The sequence below is a fragment of the Chrysoperla carnea genome, chromosome 4 (genome assembly GCF_905475395.1).
Source record: "Chrysoperla carnea chromosome 4, inChrCarn1.1, whole genome shotgun sequence".
In the NCBI taxonomy this organism is placed as follows: domain Eukaryota; kingdom Metazoa; phylum Arthropoda; class Insecta; order Neuroptera; family Chrysopidae; genus Chrysoperla; species Chrysoperla carnea.
The window spans coordinates 56398566-56424800 of NC_058340.1; the positions used below are offsets into that span (position 1 = coordinate 56398566).

At 28.7% G+C, this 26235-nt stretch overlaps 1 protein-coding gene across 3 annotated transcripts in view; it reads left to right on the forward strand.

Moving 5' to 3' along the window:
- The first annotated feature begins 24168 nt into the window (after positions 1 to 24168).
- LOC123297250 (gamma-tubulin complex component 2-like) overlaps positions 24169 to 26235 on the forward strand; it is a 36310-nt gene continuing 34243 nt past the window's right edge. For all 3 annotated transcript variants that reach the window (XM_044878837.1, XM_044878839.1, XM_044878838.1), the window contains exons 1-5: positions 24169 to 24352; positions 24423 to 24587; positions 24651 to 25287; positions 25669 to 25797; positions 25915 to 26091. In XM_044878837.1, the coding sequence (XP_044734772.1) occupies positions 24300 to 24352; positions 24423 to 24587; positions 24651 to 25287; positions 25669 to 25797; positions 25915 to 26091 (1161 nt within the window). In that variant the 5' untranslated portion in view covers positions 24169 to 24299. The remainder of the gene's footprint in view (positions 24353 to 24422; positions 24588 to 24650; positions 25288 to 25668; positions 25798 to 25914; positions 26092 to 26235) is intronic.

Here is a 26235-nt window from a genome sequence, read left to right on the forward strand (position 1 = left end):
GCAGCTGAAAAGAATTTAGTGGGTTTCAAAAAAAATTCCAACCAAATCGGATAAAATTTGCTTGTGTTGTCAAAAAATCGAAATTTTGAACTGTATGACGTCATTAAAATCCAAAAAATTTTATTTTGCTCTATCAGACCCGAATTTTATCCAATTTTGATAAACGAAGTATGTAATCCTACTAAATTTGGGTCATACTTTTCAAATTTATGATGAAAATTATCCTAGCTCTAATTGGTTTCAAGAATGTGGTGTCCTGGTCCCGGAATTAAGCACATTAGTGATAAATAGCGAAAAACTGACATCACAGCTGAAAAGAATGACCCAAAATTAGTGGGTTTCAAAAAAAATTTCAACCAAATCGGATAAAATTTGCTTGTGTTGTCAAAAAATCGAAATTTTGAACTGTATGACGTCATTAAAATCCAAAAAATTTTATTTTGCTCTATCAGACCCGAATTTTATCCAATTTTGATAAACGAAGTATGTAATCCTACTAAATTTGGGTCATACTTTTCAAATTTATGATGAAAATTATCCTAGCTCTAATTGGTTTCAAGAATGTGGTGTCCTGGTCCCGGAATTAAGCACATTAGTGATAAATAGCGAAAAACTGACATCACAGCTGAAAAGAATGACCCAAAATTAGTGGGTTTCAAAAAAAATTTCAACCAAATCGGATAAAATTTGCTTGTGTTGTCAAAAAATCGAAATTTTGAACTCTATGACGTCATCAAAATCCAAAAAATTTTATTTTGCTCTATCAGACACGAATTTTATCCAATTTTGATAAACAAAGTATGTAATCCTTCTAAATTTGGGTCATACTTTTCAAATTTGTGCTCAAAATTGACCTTGCTCTAATAGGTTTCAAGATTGTGGTGTCCTGGTCCCGGAATTAAACACATTAGTGATAGCTAGCGAAAAAATGACAGCACAGCTGAAAAGAATGACCCAAAATTAGTGGGTTTCAAAAAAAATTCCAACCAAATCGGATAAAATTTGCTTGTGTTGTCAAAAAATCAAAATTTTAAACTCTATGACGTCATCAAAATCCAAAAAATTTAATTTTGCTCTATCAGACCCGAATTTTATCCAATTTTGAACACATTAGTATGATAGCTAGCGAAAAAATGACATCACAGCTGAAAAGAATGACCCAAACATTTTTTACATTCAATTTTCAGGACGAATATAATAAATTTGAATCAAAAAAATTAATATTTACTGAAATATGAAAATATAATAAATTAAAGTGTTTGTTTATAATCGTATAGAATGTTAATTTATACTTTTCATAAATTTATTTTACACACTACATCAGATATTAGTAAAATTTTATCAGCTTCAGCGTTTATAATTTGACGCATACAGAAATAATATATAGTTTGATAAACAATCAAAACAATGTGATTATCACTATTTTTGTAAGTATAATCAAATATTTTTATACAAAATTTACTTGATTGCTTATTTTAATAAATGTATTGATAATACCTGTATGGAATTTTAATTTTAACTAATCATTTTATTTATAAATAAAGAAAAATTTTGGTAGAATAAGATCAACCACACGTTCTCAACTATGGAGATAATCAATTACACCAAAATTTAATGATTTGAAAATATTTCATGCAAAATTCCCGTGTTTCAAGGCCATTCATTATTTGTTTAAAAATATAATTTCGTGGTTTACTACACTTAAAATGGATAAAAAATGAATTAAGAATCACGGTACTACTATAACAAATAATTTCGGTTTTTGTGTTTTTGATATACCTGAAATATTTATTTGAGTTTGGGGAATTAGTAGTAGATTTTGCATTCAGAATATCTCGCAAAAACCGAGTCAACAGTCTAAATTTTATATTGGCATGTATTAAGACTACTACTAGCATGCTTATGTAATAGGATAACTTCCTTAAAATATTCTAAATATGTATTAATAGAATAATTTTACAAAATATATAATTAACAGAACAAATAATATAATATAGTCAGAAGGCTACTTATAATAACAATATTTAGGCAATAAAAATAATTGTATACCATATAATCAAAAATCACCCACTTTAAAACATTTCGTCAATTATTATTACTTATATTACTATCGATGTATTACAACTGCACACAAATATTTTCAATCTAAATTCAATTAATCATCGTTATTATTACCTACTAGTGTCAAGGATTTATGACAATGAATATATTTAAGTTTTACGCTTTGACCTCTTAGAAGGATGAGAAAAATGAACCGAACACTAGGTAATTTGTTTTTGCGCATATTGATTTTCAACGTTTTTTTTGTCTGTATGATTAAATATCTTTATTGCTGTATGTAACCCCATGAAATAGGTATCAATGGAAAGGTTTTGCTGAGAATAATACGAATAACATATGTAAATTGGATAACAATGCATTTTTATGGTAAACATGACCTGATTTTCCCATCGATTCTGCCATATTTGATATACATACCTTTTTTAGTTTTAAATTAAAAGTTTGAATCAAAAATAAAGGACTACCTTTTATTGTCATGTGACAGATGGACAGACAACCGGAAATGAACTAATTAGGTGATTCTATGAAAATCTATACCAAAATTTTTTTCCTAACATCAATATTTTTAAGCGTTACAAACATGGGACTAAACTTAGTATACCTTGCATATTACATATATGCATGGTATAAAAAACCTCCTTATATTTAAATCTAGAACAACTTTACAATACGACCATATAAACATAATCGTATTATAATAAACCCCTCCATTTTGGGAATATTTAATGATTAACACAGAAACGAACATTTGTGGAACTAAATTGAAGAACACCTTTGCACAAAATAAATAAACGTATAACAAACATCCTACACATTTTTTACACTTTATTAACTTTTTAATTTACATAATAATTATTTACTAATCATTTGTTTTTAATAATTATTATAATTTGCGCATGTCTTAATTTATTATGAATGAAATGTGGTATGGAGTGTAGTTACGAAATATTTGATTTTCTTATTAATGAAAATTTTACTGATTCCCATAATAAAATCTTTCACGTAATAAAATTTTCCATAAAATACTTTGCTAATGAAATGCAAGAAAAAATTATGAATGATGCAGAAATGTTAATATGATAGGTACAAATAAATAATTTTTTAACTCCAGAATGCAAATAGAGTCCACTAATCTCACAAGTTTTTAATATTGAACAAGAGAAAACAAAAAATTCATTGAGTTAATTGTTGAAATACCCTGTAAAGAATATGTTAAATATCAGTACTTGGATTTTTTTTTTAAATAAATTTTTGATAATATTTCACAAGACCGCTAGTGGAAGCTGTCTGCAAATACTCCTTATCTTTTATAGTTTTGGAGAAAATGGACACTAAAATCTTGTCCTAATTTATGCCCTCACGGGTACACAATGACGTTTACGAAAAAATGTTTCAAACAAAAGTTGTTTATTTTTTTGTAAGGAACATTTTCTATATAACTTTTGTTCTATCTCTAACAGTTTACAAGATGGGTAATACGAATCCAAAATTCAAGAGCACGCTATAAAAATTTCAGCTTGAAATCTCTTTTCGTTTTTGAGTTTTATCGTGTTAACAAAAGGGTAGACATACAGACAGACAGACTGACAATCGGAAATGGACTCTTAAGTTGATTTTATGAACACCTATACCAAAATTTTGTTGGTAGAATCAATATTTTTAAGCGTTACAAACTTGGGACTGAACTTAGTATACCTTTATCTATATTACATATACACAGGGTATAAAGAGTACCTAAGATAGGTATGATTGATATTTGTAAAAAAATCGCTTACAAAATTTTTTAAAATAAAATAAATAATTTAAAACAATCAAAAACCTGACTGCATTAAATAAAATCTGAAGAGAAAAAAACAAGTCCAGTAGTTTACATAGCGATTTTAACAATCGGGGCCCTTTATTGAGAATATTTGAAACGGTCTAGGGCTTCTCTGTTAAAATTGCTATATAAACTACTGGACTTGTTTCTTTTCAGATTTTATTTAACGTAGTCGGGTTTTTTTTAGTTATTAATTTTAATTTAAATAATTTTTTAAGTAATTTGTTTACAAATATCAATCATACCAAGCTTACTCTTTCAATATTTAAATTTCCGCCTGCTAACACTGCTTCCAATCGGCTATATTACAGTGCAATGATTTTCTCATCATTTTTTAACCTGAAAAGCGGCTATTTTCTTTGTGTTTACATATAGTTTTTAAATAAAAGACATCGATTACGGAAGACACACATACATATTTGTTTTATATGATTAATCAAGCAAGGTGTAGTATAAATTTTCAAAATAAAATAACACGTTTTAAATCAAAACAATAATAACAATAATTAAAATATTAAATTTCAAAGGTTGAGATCTTGACTTGACCTTCAAAAAAATAATATAATATTGATTATGTATGTTAACGCCCTCAATAACAATTATATATTAAATTTTTGGAAAAACTATATAATTAAGAAAAAAAATTATTATTGATTTAAACAAATAATTTTATTATTTTAGTTTGAAATTATTTATAAGTAAAAAAGAACATAATCGAATTTATTGTGAATAGTGACGTCATTATGCAGATTGGATCGCCTATATCCAAAAATGGATTTGCAATATTTATTTTATATATGAAAACTTGTTATAAATTTATATGTATAATAAAGACAATTTTTACTTCTAATTCAATATATCATGTTTAAAAATTTAATTGGAAATCCATGCCTAATGCACACTGATTTTGTCAGAAAAGCACACCGCACACGATACATGAGATATCGCCACGCATCAAATGTGTTCTAATTGAAAAATTGATCTTTTTTATTTTGTTTTCAATAAAAATTCTTAAAGAAAATTTAGAAAACTGATGATAGAAGAAAAGTGCAATAAAAATTCGATTTTTAACCGACTTCAACCCAAAAAGGAGGATGTTATCAATTCGACTGAATTTTTTTTTTTTTTAATGTGTACCTCAGTACTTTTGACTGGGTGAACCGATTTTGATGAGTCTTTATCTTTTTGAAAGCTGGTGCTTCTCGTGTGGTCCTATTTAATTTTGACCCAGTTCTGACAACGGATTGATTTCGATGATTATATTTTTAGTGACAAATTAGTTAGTGTACTTTTAACAAAAAGAAAACCCACTTCAAAAGAAAAACTTATCTTCTATCTGTTACAGTTTAAAGATAGATATTAAAATTTCTATATATAATTTTGTATGTTCAAAATCCAATTTCGACAAACCTTTCAATATCGAAGATCGCGGCCATTAGATCTTTTATTTAATGCAATATAATTTCATTGTCTAGAAACTGATTTGATGGAAGGTCAAAACTAATGAATGTGTCCTTTTGCTATCTTGTTTTTTAAAACAAGATAATATTCCTTCAAAAAGGGTCAGAAGAAATATTAAGGGATATAGGACGAACTATTTTGGAGAAATGGATTATTTCTTTATTAAACTCACAATGGTCTAACATCGAGATTTTTCTTATATAAAAACAATTGTTTTACTTTTTTCAGAAACCACTCCTAGGTATAAACCTATAATGGAATTTTCAGGCCAAAACAAGGCAATATGCTTTAAAAAAAGCTCATGGCATAAAGTAATAAATCAGAAAGTTATGATAACACCTTAAAAGCAATTTTTTTCCAGAGAAAAATTAACATAAAAATAATTGATCGTTTTGGTTTAAACTTTCAAATAAATACGCGTCAGAAAGTTGAAAATAAATGAGACAGTATGCCATAGTTTCCTTGTTATTTAGTTGGCCAATAAAATAATTAATTCGAATTTTCATCAAGAAATTTTTTTTGCAAACTTCAAATTCATAAAGAGATAAGATCGATTAGTAGGGTGAATATAAATTACCAGTAAGCTTGGATATTTTAATTTGCTGTAACTAAAAACGTAAAAATGTCGACTGGAACGGAGTTTCATTCGCTCTACAATGTAATAAACAGCTAGCACAATGGACTAAAGTAACAATGAGAGTATTTAAATGAAAAAACAAATACTAACCTACAGCATTCAACTATAAAAGTCTTGATTCCAAAATGAATAAACTATGTTTGAAGTAATATACCCATATACTATATCAAGTATACAAAGTGATTTTTTTTTGTTAAATTTACTGTAGGCGTTTTTAGCCTTCTTGTTTATATAATACTATATGACGACGTCACCAATTTCATAAAATCATACCAAATTTAAATAGTGTGGGACATAGCACACTATACAATAGAGTTACTTCAAAATATTACTTTTATTTAAACAAAATGCATTTAAAGTTAATTACTCGGAATTATAAACTGCGTGACATTGACTTTTCATATTAGTTTTCCATCGCGACATGCTACTCATTATTATAGATTTTATAGTAATACAATAAAATGCATTGTCTAATAGTTACAACACATAGTATTCAATCAAGTTTGAATAAGTTAAATCGAAATTTTAATAAAATTTATTTTTTTTTCACTTTACACCCAAAAATCAAATCAAATTTGTCAAGTTTTAGGCAGAGGCGGGTTAAGAAAATTAATTTTCAAAAATTAGCGCCCCGCTTAATAAAAAACTATCAGACCTCCTATTTAGTCTTTTAGTTTCAAGTTCTTTATTTCTTAGGAAGTGTAATATTTCGTTGAATAGATGGATTAATCAAAAAATCACTTTTCTAAATCACCAAAATACATCGTTACTATCATACTTGCGCTATTTTGAACGTTTTAAGTGTTCAAATTGATCAAATTGCATAGAAACAAAAATTTACCGTAAAAATTCACCCACAAGTCTGTCTATAATGACTAGATATACTGCCACTCTGAATGTTTCCCGACCAGATAATAAAGAATTACAATACCTTGATTTTTATATTCTTTGACTATTGAGAGTTCCAAGGCTTTCTGTCTATTTTTATTAAAATTTTCTCTGACTGCAGAAATTATATGAATTATTTTATGTTTGTTCTTGCACCCCTTTGCAATATCGCGCCTAATTTTCATTATGGATAATCCTCCTCTAATATGTATTTCCCTCCTCTGTATTTATTTTTTGCAATGTTTACCTACATATTCTTTTCAGGGTATCCAATTTTTTTTTACCAATAGTTTTAAATTTTATAGTTATTGTTAAAAAGTCAAAACTGTGTAGGACGGTAATCTCATACTGTGTCATACTGTGTTAATCAAACAGAATAATATTCTATGTAAGTTCAAAATTATCACAGGTAGATAATATAAAACCCATCATTTTCAATCCCCGAACAAAAAAAAGGGGTGTTATAAGTTTGACCGCTATATGTTTGTATCTGTCTGTGGCATCGTAGCGCCTAAACTGATGAACCGATTTTAATTTCTTTTGAAAGGCAATTTAACAGAGAGTGTTCTTAGCTATGTTTCAAGTGTGAGCTTAGGGTTCCGTACTCGAAAAAACGAAAAAATTGGCGATTATGACATATACTATGGAAACGAATGGTCAAATAAACCTGGCTCAATTCATTTCCAAAAATGAATTGGTAAAATAATTAGCTAATTCAAAACAATAATTCAAAAGAACAAGATCAACTTAAACATTTCAATTTCAATTAAAATATTTCCAAAAATTTGCCCCAAAAAATGATAGCTCTCTAAGTGTCCTTTTCATCTCATCTGATGTCCTTGACCATCACTTTGATATTGATTTAAGAAGGAGTGTTATAAGTTTAAAGTGTTTATCTGTGCGCCTGTGTGTTTCTCAGTTGCATCGTAGCTCCTAAATGGTCTAACCGATTTGTTTGAGAATATTTTATAGCTAAGTTTATAAAAATCGGTAAGGTAATAATCGGTCGGATAGAGAATCAACGAAAGAAAGTCGCATGATTTAAGATTTTTGTTTGAAGGGCCCACAATTTTATTCGCATTTTATTAAAATTTTTATGGTAAGCAAACAAAGCTAGAAAAATTTAAAACAAAGAAAAACATAAACTGTAAGTAACGCGTAGTCTTCAAAAGACGCTATGAAACATTTTAATATATATAAGATAAACATTCTATAAATACCGTACACAAAAAGAAATTATTACTAAAACAAAGGAGCAAGCCAGAAGCATTGTAAACACCTAATTTTATAAACTCAACCGGTATTTTTTTTTTCTTATTTGTTTATAATAACCTTGCACACATTAAAATCTTGATTCACAATTCTGTTGAATGTAAATATACATAGACAGATAGACATTTATAATAATGCACTATTTATAGTTAAATTAATAGTCAAGTGTACCCATATAGATACTTAAAGCAGTAGCGTATTCTTAAACTTCGTACAAAGGGGGTAAATATCGTGAATTTTTGCACTTACAAATTGTGGTGACGTTATAATGTATACTATAGTATCTCGAAATGACTACATTCGGGACAATGAATTGATGATATACTACAATTACTAAAGTGATCTACATCGATTGCGAGCCGCAAGGGATCCATATCGGTGATAATAAAAAATAAGGAATCCAGGAGAAGTAAGTAAATGGAAATCCACATCCACCACCTTGTGGTATCATAGCTAAGACGGTATACCTAAAATTTAGCAGGTAATCTACAAAACATCGAAGTTTGGGAACTATTTACCCCAGAAATCTTTACGGATAGAAACAAATTCTTAAGGATAAGATAAGCAAGCTACTTGTTTTGAATGCAATTTATTGGTTAAATCAATTACATATAATTATGGTGGAAGCGTTGAGTAGATTCAATTTGTGGGAAAATGAATGAAAATTTTTTTTTATCTAACTGTAACTTCTACAGTTTTTTCGAAATAAAATGTAATAATTTCGAAAAAAATTCGATTTTAAATGTAAGAACTATAAACATAAACTCTGTAAATATTAAACTTAAAGAAAAAGTGGCTGGATTAAATTGTGGTATGTTTTATTTTCTACAACTCTGTTTATTATAAAAACTTTGGCTTTTCTAATATTATTAAAGAAGTTCTGAAAATTAAGTAAGGTAATTAGCGAAGTCCTAGTTCTTGGACGATGTGTGAGATCGAAAAAGAATAGAATTTTCCTCTATTTACCATTTTCTGCTGTTTTCTATTTTTGGCCACCCTGTACATATATGTCAAGCTATATAATTCTCTATAATATGTCAGTGTTTAATGCTTGATATGAATTTCTAACAGGCATTGCTATTATGAGTAAAACTATTTTTACAACTATGGAAAACATATTATCTTGCTATACATACCTTAAATAATATGGCTATTTTTAGGAATATTAGATTCAGAGGACACTACCTACGCATTTCCCTACATTTTTTAGCGTAGAAAGAATTTTGAGCTAGATATTTGATTTAGTTTATAGTTGTAAGATTTCTCTTTCTAGAATTAAGTAGAAAACTGGAATTCCAACGTGTAATTTTCGTATTTTTGTATAGTAATATATAAAATTGCTTATAAATTCAACATAATTTGACTCGATAGTATCTAGTTTTACAATTCATCCAGCTTTATTTTACAGCCATGTTGAAAGAAATCTTACTGCGTTAAAACAGTATATAGGTAATACAATATGCTATCAATATTTGTCTATGGAATATTCGCTTTAAAAAGAATACTCTTTAACGGTTTTAATATTGTATAATGTCAAGTACTTAAAGTCTTAAACCAACATATACAACAGATATTATGGAGATAATATATAATATGGTCGGTCAACATGCAAGCGGTTCTGAAAAAATATGAAACAGAATACTCACATTACTTCAATACAATAATATAGCAAACTTAAGCCAGTAGTAAATTATTTCTTCTGCATTCCATTTTAAATTTATTTTGTACTACTTAACCGAGGACTTCATATCCAAGCTTACCGAGGACTTCATATCCAAGCTTAGATTTTACCAAATGAAAAAGTAATCTTTACTACTCAAATTCCGAGTAACAATATTCGAGTATTAAGGATTACAGCCCCACCTTCTCGAGTGAACCGGGGGGAAATAGTTAAAAATATGTCCAAGAAAAGCAGAAGCTTCCCGTGAAAGTCTCACCGAACAGGCAGGCAAACCAGTCACTTCAATTTTATTAATTACTAGTTCTATTAGCTATTTCACCCCCAAGGCTACGAATTTTGTTCTATTCTCCGCTAATGTGAAAGCCTCGGTTTTAAGAAATTAAAATAGTTATATTTAGTCATATTGTGGCTGTTTTTATACCATCTATATGTGAAATATATCAAGGTATACTAAATTTAGTCTCAAGCTTAAAAATATTAATAGTACAAACAAAATTTTGGTATAGGAGTTCATAAAATCACCTAATTAGCCCATTTTCGGTTTCGGCTTGTCTGTATGCGCCTGTCTGATGGCACGATAATTGAAAAACGAAAAAAGATTTTTTGCTGAAATTTGTATAGCATGCTCAGGACTAAAAAAGTGAGGTCGAGTTCGTAAATGGTCAACATAGGTCTATCGTTTCTTGGGCCCGTAGGACCCATATTGTAAGCCGTTAGAGATAGAACAAAAAGTTAAATATAAAAAATGTTTCTTATAAAAAAATAAACAATTTTTGTTTGAAATTTTTTTCGTAAATATCACTGATTACCCGTGAGATCGCAAATTATATAGTATGTATTATATGGAAATATCAGTGTATGTGTAACATGTATGTATGTGTGGCTATCTTTCTTTACTTACGTGACGTAAAAACACAAACGATTGCGTAATCAACACTGTCTATGCATGGTATTTCAACAATTAACTCAGTCAATTGTTTGCTTTCGCTTGTTTCAATTAATAAATGGATACCATTTTCTAATTTAAAAAAATACTTATTTTAGTATCTAAACTAGTACGTAAACATTTTGGGGGGAGAGGGTTAAACCCAAACTCTAGTCTCGGTGCTAAAGAATAAAAATTTACGTCAAACTGTGAGTTTTAGTGTAACTGATCGGCAAAACGAGATTAAATCTTGCGTAAGTTGGGGGGGGGGGGTTATTGGTATAGGTTTACGTAATTAATGAATGACCCCTTAAGGATGTATGAGCACGGTAGTGGGAGCACAAATTTAAAAAATATATATTTTCAATTTTGATGATAAATTATATTATAACTTGACAATATAAGACGAAAAATAAGAATAAAATTTTTCGATATCTGGCTTAATTTTCAAAATATCGAAAATTGAAAATTTTGTTTAATTATTTAGCTTTCGATATTTCGAAAACCAAGACACATATCGAAAAATTTTTTTTCTTATTTTTCGTCTACATTCATGAAGTTATAACAAAATTCATCATCAAAGTTGAAAATAAGATAAAAATAATTTCAACCCTTAATCTACCCTGCTCTTACATCCCTTATATGGACGGAGACACTTAGTTTTTTTCTTTTCTAATTCATTGCTAATATGTTTACTTTCTATTAAAAAGTTTTTTTTTAATTTGTTTTCATTCATTCCAAATGAAAATTATCAAAAACTTCCAAAATATGTCGTTTTTTGAGATTCCTCCATAAGAGCCAATGTATTTTATATCGATTTTTAATGACTTTTTTCTTAAAAATTTGCACGGATACCTAAGCTGAAATTTTAACCACATATTCTTGGAGTAAAAATCTGCCTATACAAAAATTGTGAGCCTTTAAATCAAACATTGTTGTCATGCTCATACATCCTTAAACACTGTTTTGTACATAGAGGTAAGAATGGAAAACCGCGAATAAATACGTAATATATATAAAGCGTATTTATAAAACGTAGGCGAAAACCATACCAATAGATAAGACAAAAATATTCATCCTAATAATACATTTAATAAACTGAAGTATATTTAAAATAATATTTATATTTTATACATATTTTATTATTATTATATATTATGTATTTATTTGTAAGTATTGTGAATGATGTCATTTTTAAAAGTAAAATACATTCAATAAATAAAGTTGTAAAAAATTATTATTTAAACACATAATTTTATTTCCAAAAATGGTATTAGTAAAATATTATTATTATGAGTATGATGGATGTGTTATGGGTACATGATTACCCATATGTGTATATGTTACAAATTCATCAATAATTAAAGGGGATATCTTCAAAATTTTCTAGAAAACTTTCACATTTGACTTTCTTACTTTTATGGAAGATCAGAAATTATACATTACTGTATCCTATCACGCTTCGCTGTGGAAATAGGTGAGAAGTTTAACAACTTGTTTTTATAAAATTTAGTAAGCCCCCGATAAAAGAGCTCACAACTTTTAAACAGCTGAACTGATTTTCATGTAATTTACAGTTTTGTAATTTACATTATGCCCTTTTGAGACCAATCGATGCAAAAATTTAAAAGTTTTTGAAGCATACACAATCTAACTTAAAATTTTTATTTAGGTATGTAGATTTTCAATTTACGGAGAAATTTCAATGATCACGCCTCCTATTAAATTGTTCTTTACTTTGCCAAACACATTAAAATTATTTCTTGTATTGTCTCATTGTATTGTTTTTAAAAGATGAAAATTATATATCGCCTGGTGTTTTGAATCTGTGAAGAGGGGTGTATTTTTGTCCCAATGTTTGAAACTGGATTTTTTTGAATTTTTGAGCCCCATTTACAACAAAACGGACCATTACAACCTCAAAAATTCACTGCATGGGATGATTGGAATAGTTTTCCAAATATTGTCTTAAATCGTTTTGTTTTCGATTTCCATAAAGCTCAAGAAATATGGTCATTTTAACTTAAAAATTCAAAAACCAATTCTCGCCGTAATTAAATGGAATAAAATCTTAGAAACAATTTATATTATCTGGTAGAAGAACGTCTAGACATTTTCAAAGTTTTTTTTGTAGTTATAATACTTTTTTTACAAATTGGAGATATGTTGATATATATAATTGAGATTTATTTAAAAAGAGTACATTCTTTCGTTTTGCACTCGAATCTCAAATATTTATCAAAAATAAGGATTTTATAGTTTCGACTCTCCATGATTTTTCCCGTCTCGTCTTGTTTCTCTCATCTCTTGGGGCATCAGTAGGCAAAAACTCAAAAATATTTAATTTACACAGCGTGGTCCACGAATACATAAAAATTCAGATTTTACTCAAAGTGGTGCAAACAAAAGTTATTAACAATTTAATTGTTTTAATCGCTGTAAGTCGGAAACAATCAATTTTAGCGATAAAAATTAACAAAACTTGTGTAGAGAATTTCCTTAAAAATATGCCATGAAGTATAATTTATTTTAATTTATTTCTGATAATTATGGAGATAATTACCGGTAATTAGCGCGAGGCCATACTAGAGGAGCGTCGCGCGGCAAGTTTAAGTGCTTTGTCTCTTGACTGGGAATGCTTTTTGTAAATTGATTTTTTTTAAATGTCGCTACAATGGATAATTTTCGATTTACAGCGATTCGACACACGTATTCGTAATCACCTAAAAACACTGCCCCCAGTTTTAATCCCGACGAAACTCCCTATTCCGCTAAATTACTATATATTTACAAATCACGACATACTAGCTATTGACTATTAAATTTTGTATTGCATATATCTCCTTGATCTTTGAACAAAAGTAGACTTTCAAACAGGACTTCGGACCCAAATGAAATAGCGATTGAGTATCGTAACTGTATCGATACCTACCTAAATAATTTCGGGTTGATAACACTTCGTGTAAGGTTTTACCTATTTTCTTGACTTATCTAGCACCTGTCTTAAAATAAATGAAATCATTTATAGGTCTTTTTTCAAATAATTATTGATTAAAATGGCATAATGGCATCAATAACATTTAATTACATAATAAAATATATGATCTTGTTATGTGTATCTGTGTGTTGATTACCTAAAATGGTAACTGAATTACCTAGTAGCAAGTTATTAAGAATATGATTATTACATTGAATTTATATACTTACAAGTAAATAACCTTTTTAATACTTCTTTTTATTATTTTTATTTTACAAAGAACTGAAAATGAAAGCCGTTATTGTATTCACAATTCATATAAATTCTCTCAATATTATTTATTATATTATAATTTATAAATTTATACGTAATTATTATAATTAACATCTTAACTTATAAAAATTAACCAAATCTATTCCATATTTAATTTATTAGGTATAACTTTTATGAAATAAAATTTAAAAGAATCTCAATGTACAAGATATATATAAAGCTTTTTCTCCTAAAGCTCACTCATCATTCGAAAACTGACCAGCTGCCATTGAACGGTATTGTAATTTTTTGGTAATAATTCATTAGACGCTTTTAGCTTAAGCCGCTTTTCCACTAAACGGACAAACAAAAAACAAAACTCAAACTGCAACAAAAACAAAAACAAAACTAAAACTATAATAGCCATTGGCTAATACATTGCCAGTCTCCAAAGAGTTTAAAAAAGTTGCAGTTTTGTTTTTTTTCGACTCGAGTTTCAGATTTGTTTTTGTTTATCCGTTTAATGGAAAACCGGCATTATACAGGATAAAGCTCTTTACAGTTTGTGTTCTTTTGATTTTTTTAATCGCAAATTTTTAAATTTGTACCCTAATATAACAAGATTTGTACCCTAATACAAAAATTTTCTTACAAATACTAACAACTCTTCCAGTCAGCGTAAGCTACAGCAGAGAAATCTTTTTATACACTTCGGGGGGTAAAATCTTAGTTGCGTGCCTCATTGGAACTGGAAAGATTATTCGAGCTAGCTCTCCTAAACATCTGGTTATCAATGACATTACCAATTCGCTTTCGCGAAAAAACAAAAGCTTGAATTTGTTATTTAAGTAAGCCCCTCAATAAAGTTATTTAATGTAAATGTATACTAGTAGTTTAGTTGCAAAAATTTCATCAAAATTGGTTCAGTAGTTTAGAGTCTAAATGTGACACTGAGCGAACAAACTAAGATATTACAGGTTTATTAATTTACAAATACACTGTACAAAATCTTCAGGTCAGGGCGTCATATATTTTGTCAACATCTCCTTTGTAGGAATGCACTATATCGATCATGAACGAGTTCATACTATGACCCGATTTGGACCGATTTTCGGGTGCCATGCCCATCACTTTTTTTGAGGGCCTGAAGCTAGTGCTTAAAATGACTAAAGAAAGGTCTGTACAATTAAAAGGTTCTGCTTATTTTTTCACATAATTTGATTTTAAGTAATGTAGGAATAAATGAAGAATATTGATTTTTTGTACGTGTATGCATCTGTGTCGCGCCTTTTCATTTAAACACACAATAAACGACTTTATATCGCACTTGAACAATTTTATAAATATCTTTTAATTAATAAACGAACATACATCAACAATTAACATGTTTTTTTTTTAAATCGAGTGACTCATTATTATTAAAATGGTAAAGAATTGCAATCAAAATAAGTAAAACTCAGTATGAGTGTTTGTCTGTCTAGTACCGATAAATTATAAAAGGATTAGTATATCGTAAACTGTAAATAAATGGTCATTTCACATTTACTTTTTTATTAGAATTGCTTCTTGTATGCATTGGGTCCAGTATAAAAATAGTAGTTATGTTCAGTTAGATATTTCATTGTGAAATAAAAACACATCTTTTTCTCAAGACTCGAACAACTTTTCATATGACGAGACTTTTCGCATAAAGTTTATTATTTTATGACACATAATATCATCAAATACTTTGTTTCGTTTAAGTATAGAGTATCAAAAATGAGTAGATAGAACATACAGTACCTTGCATTAAAGATGAAGACCCTCTCAGATTTTTGTTATACAGTCATACAAAGTGATAGATCACATTTTTTACTTAACCCAAGATACTTAACCCAAATCAGAATTTTAAACTCAGCCTATTACAAATTTACAAATAGGGGCGATTCTTAATATTTTGCCTAACGTCAGAGATGGTTAGAAATATCGAACAAAATTATGAGAAAAAGTTGCTTGATTTTCATAACAAAATTCACATTTTTAATTTTATCATTATTTTGATCTTCACTCAAAATTATTACAAGTTTATTGAAATATTTGAATACATAAAACTATTAAATTATCAATTTGTCCAGTTTTTATATTCCATAGTACACAGCACACTAGTTATAAAATTAAAAAATTAACTTTTATGTATTCAAATATTTCAATAAACTTCTAATAATTTTGAGTGTATATGCGTTTTGAATAAAATTTGATCAAAATTTGAAAATTACAAAAAATATATATCGTGATATCATCTTTACCAATCCTCCAAAAGAGTCATAGAATTTCACTCCATTATGAGCTCAAAATCAAATACGATAAAAGGCAATAGAGCAAATATTTTCACCTTCTTTGCGCCAGTACCAATTGAATACACAGTATTTCTGAAAAACTTGGGCTCATTAAATTATGAGTCCGATCAAATCAATGAAAATCAATCTATATCTATAATCATATACTTTGTAAATGAATAGAACCAAATTGTTATGAAGAAATAACTATTGGCAGGGAGTATAGTAGAATGTTTAGTTAACTTTAAATTGTTCACATGTAAATGGTATAGAAATGTCAAATTGAAATTATTGAAAAATAATACAAACCATAAACTTATATGTCCATCCATACAATTATATTAATAAAGTAGTTTATGGTTACCATGGAAACAGCCTGAAATAAAACTCATGCAGGTTGCCAATAATAACAAAATCTTTTTAGAACTATACTTTTTACTCCCTGTGTCTTAGAGGAAGTTTTAATTCCGTACGGTAATTGCTCCAATTTTAGATTATTTAAACTTTTAGCCATTTAAAATAGCCCGTGACAAAACCAATACTTGAAAATTATTTTGTCTCACTTTTTTAAGACACCAATTCAAATGTCGGCTGATCTCACATATAAACACATACTAATATAAATTTTCAATTGAAATAAGTATTCGTAAACATATGTTTTAAAAAAATGTAAATTTCATATTTTAATTATTTAGAATTATGTAAATAAACCTTGCACTAATGTAAATGAATTTTGTATGAGCATTTATCCAATATATGCATTGTTTTAAAAATGTTAATGCTTTTGATATTATTCTTTTTGGTTTCGATGCGTTTAGCATCTTTTTGTTTTTTTTCTTTTTAATATACTTTCTATATAAAAAGCCAAGCCAGGGTCGTCAACAAACTACTTCCAATAAACACCAATATTTATGTTATAAAATGATTAATCGGTAAATTACATCACTCTTTTCTGATTCTGAGTACATTTTCAAATAAATTATTAGGTAATTCGTTTTTATAAAATTATACTGGTCAACACAAATTTTGTCACAGAAGCATGAGTGTACTTCTTGAAAGATTTTTGACGTGCTTAATACGAATCTAAGCCCAAAATTGCTTCAGCATGTCACGTTTTCGAGAAATTTTGCCCTTAATAACCCTTTTCTCTTTAACGGGTCTCTAAAATAATAAATAAACAAATTAGTGGGCCCATAATATTTTCCGGGGGTGTATTTATCAATTATATCATATTATGCTGGCGGACACCTATTATACCATGTATATATGAAATATACATAGTATATTAAGTTTAGTCCCAAGTTTGTAACGCTAGAAAATAATGATGATAGGAAAAAAATTTTGTCCTAGGTGTTCATAAAATTACCTAATTAGTCCATTTCCGGCTGTCCGTCCGTCCGTCCGTCTGTAGACACGATAACTCAAAAACGCAAAAAGATATCGAGCTGAAATTTTTACAGCGTACTCAGGACGTAAAAATTGATGTCAAGTTCGTCAATGAGCATCATAGGCCAATTGGGTCTTGGGTCCGTAGGACCCATCTTGTAAACCGTTAGAGATAGAACAAAAGTTTAAATGTAAAAAATGTTCCTTATAAAAAATTAAACAACTTTTGTTTGAAACATTTTTTCGTAAACATCACTGTTTACCCGTGAGGGCGCCAGTTAGGCGAAAATTTTATAATATGTACTATACTTGATTATCAGTTATGCATGTGTCACATGTCTGTATGTGTAATGTGATAAAGAAATCAACACTGACTATGCATGGTATTTCAACAATTAACTCAGTCAATTGTTTGTTTTCACTTGTTTATTGTTTACGGCAAATAAGATTATTGTATTTGTTTATGGAAGTTAAACACAGGGTGTCTCAGGAATAACGGACGCCCTTGAATCAGGCAGAAAATAAAATTCTGAGATGAAAATTCCTCTTCCATTTGTTGATCCGATAAATTAGCTATTAATCAACACGGATAAAGTAAACTGCGAGAGTGAGACACGAGAGCTTAAACGTTACGCTGGTGTGAACGTATACCTACATGTGAAACTGTGTTAATGTGAAAGGGCAGGTGCAAGATATGAAAGAGTTCGTTACTCCTGGGACACTCTGTGTAATTTTTATATTACATCTAATGATTTCATAATTTTTTTTGTTTTAAATTAGACAGTGGCAGATTTAAATCAGATTTGTTCAATTTATAAAAAAAAAAAAATGATATATCTACTTATTTATAGATGACCTGATTTTTAAATAGCTTATTAATATTATTATTGATTTTATATCGATATTGTGTTGTGTTATTATTGATTTGAAATAATGACTAATTGTAAATTATATTATTTTTAGCTATAAATTTTAAAATAAAACACTGCAAACAAACATGCAACGTTAAACTTTCTCGATATTTTAAAATGATTTAGGTAATGACTTTGTTAAAGTGTGGTTTTTTTTACCTTAGGTTAATTTAAGTAAAGATTTATTTGTAAATCATTGTTTGAAGCACGAGATCAACAAATTATACCATATCAAAAATCAAAATATTAAAATATCAATATCACAAAATATATGTATTTAATTTTAATACAATCAAAAGAGTTTAAAATTTAAAATAATATTATTCTGTCCAGTTTTTCAACGGGATAATTAGGAGAAAATATTGTTTTTATGGAGTTGACTATAATGAGTGATCTACCTTCAATTTTTATACCATGCATATATCTAATATTCAAGATATACTAAGTTTAGTCCCAAGTTTGTAACGCTTAAAAATATTGATGCTATGAACAAAATTTTGGTGTAGGTGTTGATAAAATTACCTAATTAGTCCATTTCCGGTTGTCCGTCCGTCCGTCCGTCTGTGGGCACGATAACTCAAAAACGAAAAAAGATATCAAGCTGAAATGAAAATTTTGAAAATTTTGAATGAATTTTGAAAAACGCTGAAAATTATTACAGCGTACTCAGGACGTAAAAAGTGAGGTCAAGTTCGTAAATGAGCAACATAGGTCAATTGGATCTTGACCTATAGGTTCGTAGGACCCATCTTGTAAACCGTTAGAGATAGAACAAATGTTTAAATGTGAAAAATGTTCCTTATCAAAAAATAAACAACTTTTGTTTGAAACATTTTTTCGTAAACAACACTGCGTTTACCCGTAAGGGCGCAAATTAGGCGTTAATTGTATAGTATATGTATTATAAAATATATATGTGCAGTGTGATAGAGTAATCAACACTATTTATACATGGTATTTCAACAATTAACTCAGCCAATTGTTTGTTTTAACTTGTTTTTTATGTAGTTTAATCGAATTTCTTTTTACAGTTTATTATAAAAAAGCTTTACACATTCACAAGTATTTTGATTAAAAATTTATACATTTTGCGTTTCAGAGGCTGTTATTCCATATCCGAAATAATAAGATTAATTGATTTTCGAAAATTGATTGTAAATACATCAATGAAAATTAAAATATTGAGTCCCGTCCGGTTTTTCAACGGGATAATTAGGAGAAAAATAGTAGTTTTTAAGAAAACACACTTTGGAAAAAAAACGGAGTACAGGAAGTTGGACGCAACAATCTTAAAGGGTGACTAAGGACTTGAAGACTATATTGCTTAGTGGTAAAGAAGGAAACTTAATTCATAAATTTATTTCAAAATTTTTTGTTTCTTTGTTTTTGAGAACATCTTACTGGGTACACCATGGCAATTAGAGGTAGGTATATTCAAATATTGTAATTATTCATCATATTAATATATTAATATAATGATTAATAATATAATAAGTTATTAAACAATAATAATAATAATAATATAATATATGATTTTTTACATTGACCCAAATATTATTAAAATACTTTTGCTGTAAAACATATTTTTAAGTTATTTAACAAAAGACATTGCCCAAAAATTATTTAGATACAAATTTGGAATACATCGAGGTTATTATATTTAACTTTTGTTTGTAACTCGTTTTAATACAAATGACAAGCAATGCTTATAAAATCGTAAAAAAAGTGGGTCAGTTTATGTTAAATTAAAATCCTGGATAATTTGATAGTTATTATAGCCCTGGAGCTAGTAATAGTAAAAATGCACTTACACGGGTTTCGAAATTTCGCATATGAATCAATACTATTTAACGATAGATACAATAAGGACTAAATGTGCCAGGCATAAATATTTTTTGCCAGGATTTTTCTAGTTTTTACTGGTGTGACAGATATTTTAGTCAAGTTTTAAGCTGTCACACCGAGATAATTCGAAAGTAGAACTCAGAACGAACAAATTTAAAAAAAAAAAAAAGTAATTCCTCGATAAGGGTAAAATTTTATTGGCTATATATATTAAAGATCGGTGTAACAGACTTTCTGCCATGATAAGAGCTGTGAGACCATATTTTCCTGAAAATAGATAAAATTTGCAATAAAATGGTCACTTAAAAATTAATTCCCATGCAAGTGCAAAATACTTTTAAAAATATAAAAATTTATAAAAAATATTTTTGCCAGAATAAACCCTGGCACACCTAGCTCATATTGTACCTATCGTTAAATAGCATTGATTCATATGCGAAATTTCGAAATCCATGTAAGTCCAGTTTTACCGTCACGAGCTCCCTGCTTATTAGGGTTGCCTTCAAAATACTGCACTTAAGGTTTCACTCTCGAAATCCATAAGAGGATTACGCCATCTTGAATTTAGGCGAAATTATTACGGCACAGATTATTGACGACAATATTTCTAACAACTTTTTTGAAATTTTATCATTTTCAACGATGAGATGGTACCGAAATACTTCCTTCCTCGGATAGTGAATCAATTTTAAAGTTTTTCGAAACATTTTAAGGCTTCTTATAGAAAACCAACGCGTTAAGAAAAAGTTTTCACTGGAAATATTCCTTGATTAACGATTATTAGTCCATATGACACATTTTCAAATCGTCCACTTTATTATCAATAGAAACTGATCATTTATTTTTAGCGTAACATTCCTACTACATTTTAAATCTTTACAAATAAAAGCCCCTTATCGTTTCAGTAATAATAATCATTAATACGAAATAAACGATTTGAAAATTCAGTAATTTATCTCTTATCTCATGATAGCTTATATCCTGTCAATCACATAGCATTTCGACGTGCAAGGTATAAAATAAATATTTATTTTTTATGATTAATATTATACACCTACACTTTTCCTACTTAAAGTTTAATCATTAAAAGAATACAGTAAAACTGCTGAATAAAAAATTCACTCTATTCTATAATTGCAATATCGTTTTTATGAAGGTACGTGAAAATAAAACTAATGTGAATTGTTTAAATACTCTGCATAAGTTATCAATGTTTGTGAAAAATGTAGATACCTAGGTATGTTTGGCAGGTTACCAAATTTTCTTTTTCAAAAGTGGTTTTAGTATTTAAAGTCATTTCTTAAAATCTAAACACGTTAAATCTACAAATTCTACCTCGCAATCTCTTTTCGATTTTAAGTTATCGTGTAAACGGACAAGTAATCAGACAAGGGGACTATCAGATACGATGTAAATGTCTACTAGTCTACTAAGGTGATTTTATGAACACATATACCAAAATTTTTAATGCTCTATATATGAAATATATCAACTTTTCCGTTTGTCTGTCTGTCCGTTTGCCCATCTGTCCATGAGCACGATATCTCAAAAACGAAGATATACTGAGCTGAAAATTTTATAGAATTCAGTTCGTAAAAAGTGATTATTAGTTTCTAAACGAGTAATATAGCTCAATTGTGTCATGGGTCCGTATGATCCATCTTTTAAATCGTAACATATAAAACAAAAAATCAAATACAAAAAAAGTTCCTTTTAAAAAAATTAACAGCTTTTGTTTGAAAGATTTAAAAAAAAAACTTATATTTTTATTTTTCCCGTGAGGGTACAAATTATGACAATACTTAGGTTTCTATTTTCTCAAAAACTATAGAACTACTGAGTTGAAATTAAAAATTTGTAGGTAGCTTCAAACAGTGAGTCTATTGATTATAATTTCATACTAAACTCATCCGATAATATTAAGAAATATTAAGGAGGTTACAGAGATCAATTTTCGGGAAACAAATTTTTCATTTTTTTAAAATCTACTCGAATTTTTAAGCAAAAAATTGTTTTCCGAAAACTGATCTCTGTAACCTCCTACACCGCCTGAATTCAACACCGCCTATTTAGAGTATTTCAACAATTAACTCGGCCAATTGTTTAGTTGCACTTGTTGTGTCTACTTTCTACCATCAAAAAAGCGATAACTTTTGAGACTGAATTTAATATATATATATATGGTTTTCTAAAAGTGGATATCTTTCTTTACTTTCGTGTCGTCAAAAAACAAACTATTGCGTCATCAACACTGTCTATACATAGTATTTTAATAATTAACTCAGTCAACAGATATCAACAATAAATATTGCAATACGTGTATACGATGTTATGTAAAAATCATTGCCTGAACTCTTTTATTGTAGCTTGAATTACATATAATTTTTATGAAAAATTTAAGTTAAACATTCATTAATTACTTAAAAAAACGTCATTTCTTAATAAGTTGATGTTTATGAATTAAATTAATTGATATTTTGTTGATTTATTATTTCATTAAAGTCAAGGTTAAATTCAATTATCTAAATAATGAATATATTTTATTGTTAGTTATCATAGTTTAGTAAGATTTAAGTTTAATTAACAATGTATTTGTAATACTTAAAATATCAAGTATCGTTCAAAGTGGCAATTTGAGTAAGTTTAATAAATTCGCAATTTATTATTCATATCTACAATTACTTATTTGAGCACAAAAATAAATTACTTTCGTTAGTAGAAAACTAACTATAACAATTTGGCCATTACCCTGGAAAGAATCAAATATCACGACCATCAATGGATGGTTTGTGGGAACTTCAAAATACTCACAATGCTTTTGGGTCAGCAGGCAGGCTATACTAAATACCTATGCTTCTTATGCTTATGGGATAGTAGAGCCAGAAAAAGACACTGGACTAAGAGTGATTGGCCACCCCGAAAACTTTAAAACCTGGGAAGAAAAATGTTATCAATACTACTTTGGTGCCGCCAGAAAAAAGGTTTGTTGTCACCTCTCCATATTAAATTGGGGTTGGTGAAGCAATTTGTAAAATCACTGCAAAAGGATGGAGACTGTTTTAAATATCTATGTACAAAATTCCCGAAGCTGTCAGAAGCATAGTTGAAAGAGGGAGTTTTCACTGGCCTCGACATAAGAAGGCTTTTAACTGACACCCTCTTTGTGGAAAATATGATTGAGAAGGGCAAAGAAGCTTGGGTATCGCTCAAGGATGTAGTGCGAAATTTTTTGGGAAATACTAAGGATCCTGACTACAAAACCATTGTTCAACTAGCAGCATACGAAGCTCAAGGCTGCAAGATAAGCCTGAAGGTCCATTTTTTACAATCCCACATAGAGTATTTTACTAAAAACCTGGGAGCTTACAGTGAAGAACACGTGGAGCGGTTTCACCAGGATGTCCGCGATATCGAGAGACGGTACCAAGGAAGATGGGATGTCACTATGCTTACAGGCTACTGTATAATTTTTAATAAACGAGTACTTTTACCAATTTATTGGGTTTGAATTTGCAAAAAACCCTTACGTGATAGAAAAAAATGGCCATCACTTCTGAAATCAGCGCATTCTAAAGCATATAATTTAGTAAAAATATCTCATGCAGCTGACAAAAATTTTTTTTGCAGACCTGTGTTATTTTATATATATTTTACGCCATCTTATCTATGCGTTTTGAATAATAACTTCTAAAAGGTTATGTTGGTGAAAACTAATGTCACAAGATGGCAGTACACTGATATTTTGAAATGTCAATTTCAAAATCAAAAATTTCCTGTTTGTAACAAGAAAAAACAAATTTATTCTCAACATTTTTCCATAAATTTTCAAAAAATTCCATGTGTACTTTTTAATACCCAATTCAAAAATAATGAGTGAGTTTGAAGATCATCAGTTGATTAAAGAATTATTACAAACATTTGGGTGTGTATTTATAATTTATGAACAAATTACAAATTACAAAGTTTTAATTAAACATTTTTTTAATTCGTAGATCAAATGCATCTTTGGAGGAATGTGTTAATTTAATAAGTTCTGGAGCTGGGCACGGAGGGAATTCAAATTTGCGGCCAATCGATAAACATGTACAAGAAATTTATAAAAATTCACCAAATCCTCAGCTTTTTCTCCATAAATATAATGAATTACAAGGCAAAAAGTAGGTTTATACTTATTGTTATTTTTTTTAAGTGGTCTTATTAAAAGTTTTAAACTATTTTAGAGTTGATTCATTGGGATCTTTTGTCGATTTGTTATATATGATCAATAAAGATACAAATTTGAAGAAATTAATGAAGAAATCGGCTAAAGTCACTCCTACATCAAGCAATGAAAGTATTACATCAAAAGTTGTAACACGCGCTTATATACCTGAATTGAAAACAAAATTGTACAATGCGGTTGCAAATGAAAAAAATGCCACATCAAAGTTAAAAACTTTCGATCATTTGCATAACGATATGAACTTAGAGGGTATGACCAATTGGATATCAGATCGACCACATATGTCGTGGGATTTTCTTGAACAAACAGAGGAATCAGGAGCACCACTTATGACGGTTTCAGTGCCAGCAGTATCACAAGAAAGTATCATCATCGATGATTTAATGTATATATTAACCGGTGTGGAAGGGCATATCATTGAACCGTTGCCAATACAGGAACCTTATGCACCACGTGAATTTACTTTTAATCAAGAGCTTGATCCATCATTACAAAATTTAATTAAATTGACATTTCCATTAGCCTCAAATTATTCGATTGTACAGCGATTTATTGAAGAAAAGGTGAAATTTGAAGCGGGTCAAGTGAATCATGCATTAGTTGCAGCTATGACAGGATTTGTTAAGGATTATGTGGTAAGATAAAATATTTTATTGTTAGGTTTTCAAATGTATATTATTATTCAAAAAGAGTTATGAAACTTTCGGAAAAATAGTTTTTTTTTCATTTCACTAAAATTCGAACATGTTATAATTCCGATCATTCGAACCTATACATTTTCACTGAATTTTGATAATTTTTTTTGTCGATTATCAAATTTCTTTTCGCTTTTATAGATTGGTGAGATAGAATTTATATAAAAAATTTTAACCTGTGATTAACTGCTTGTCCGAGGGGTTGTTTTCGATAAACTGTATACAATATAAAGCTGAATGCCACCCGCAGGGAAACCCTTTCCAAAAATTTAATTTCATTGATATCATTAAAAATCATTGTAATATTTGGTTTTTTTCTAGTATTTTGTGTGCCAACTGGAAGTTGAACATCGTACTGAAAGTTTAACATTGCAAAAAATGTGGTTTTATATTCAACGAAATATGATCACAATGAATGTTATGGCAGAAATTGCAACAACGATTGGAAAAGTAAATATTTTCATATATTACTCTAGTAAACGAGGCTTAAACCTCTAAATTCTTTCCTTTAGCCCCGATCAATTGTTTTGAATTTTAATAATGATTGTTATATTTTGTTTTTCAAAGGCGAATGCAAAAGGTGGAAAAGCGCTTACATTATTACATGAACTTTCAAATGGATATTTAGCAGATGCACAAGCATACAAATTATGTTCATTCCTATTAGAAAGAGCATCTCAACCGTACATGAAAATGCTGGGCACTTGGATTTATACTGGAATTATTAATGATCCATTTAAAGAGGTAACTATAGTCACATTTTAATTGATTAGTTAATTTATTGAAGTACAACAATAATTGAAACTTAAGTAATTCTTAAAAACAAGTCCACCATCATACAGAGCTAACAGTGGAGGATCTGTACCCGAGCCCAATGAGATCAGGTTA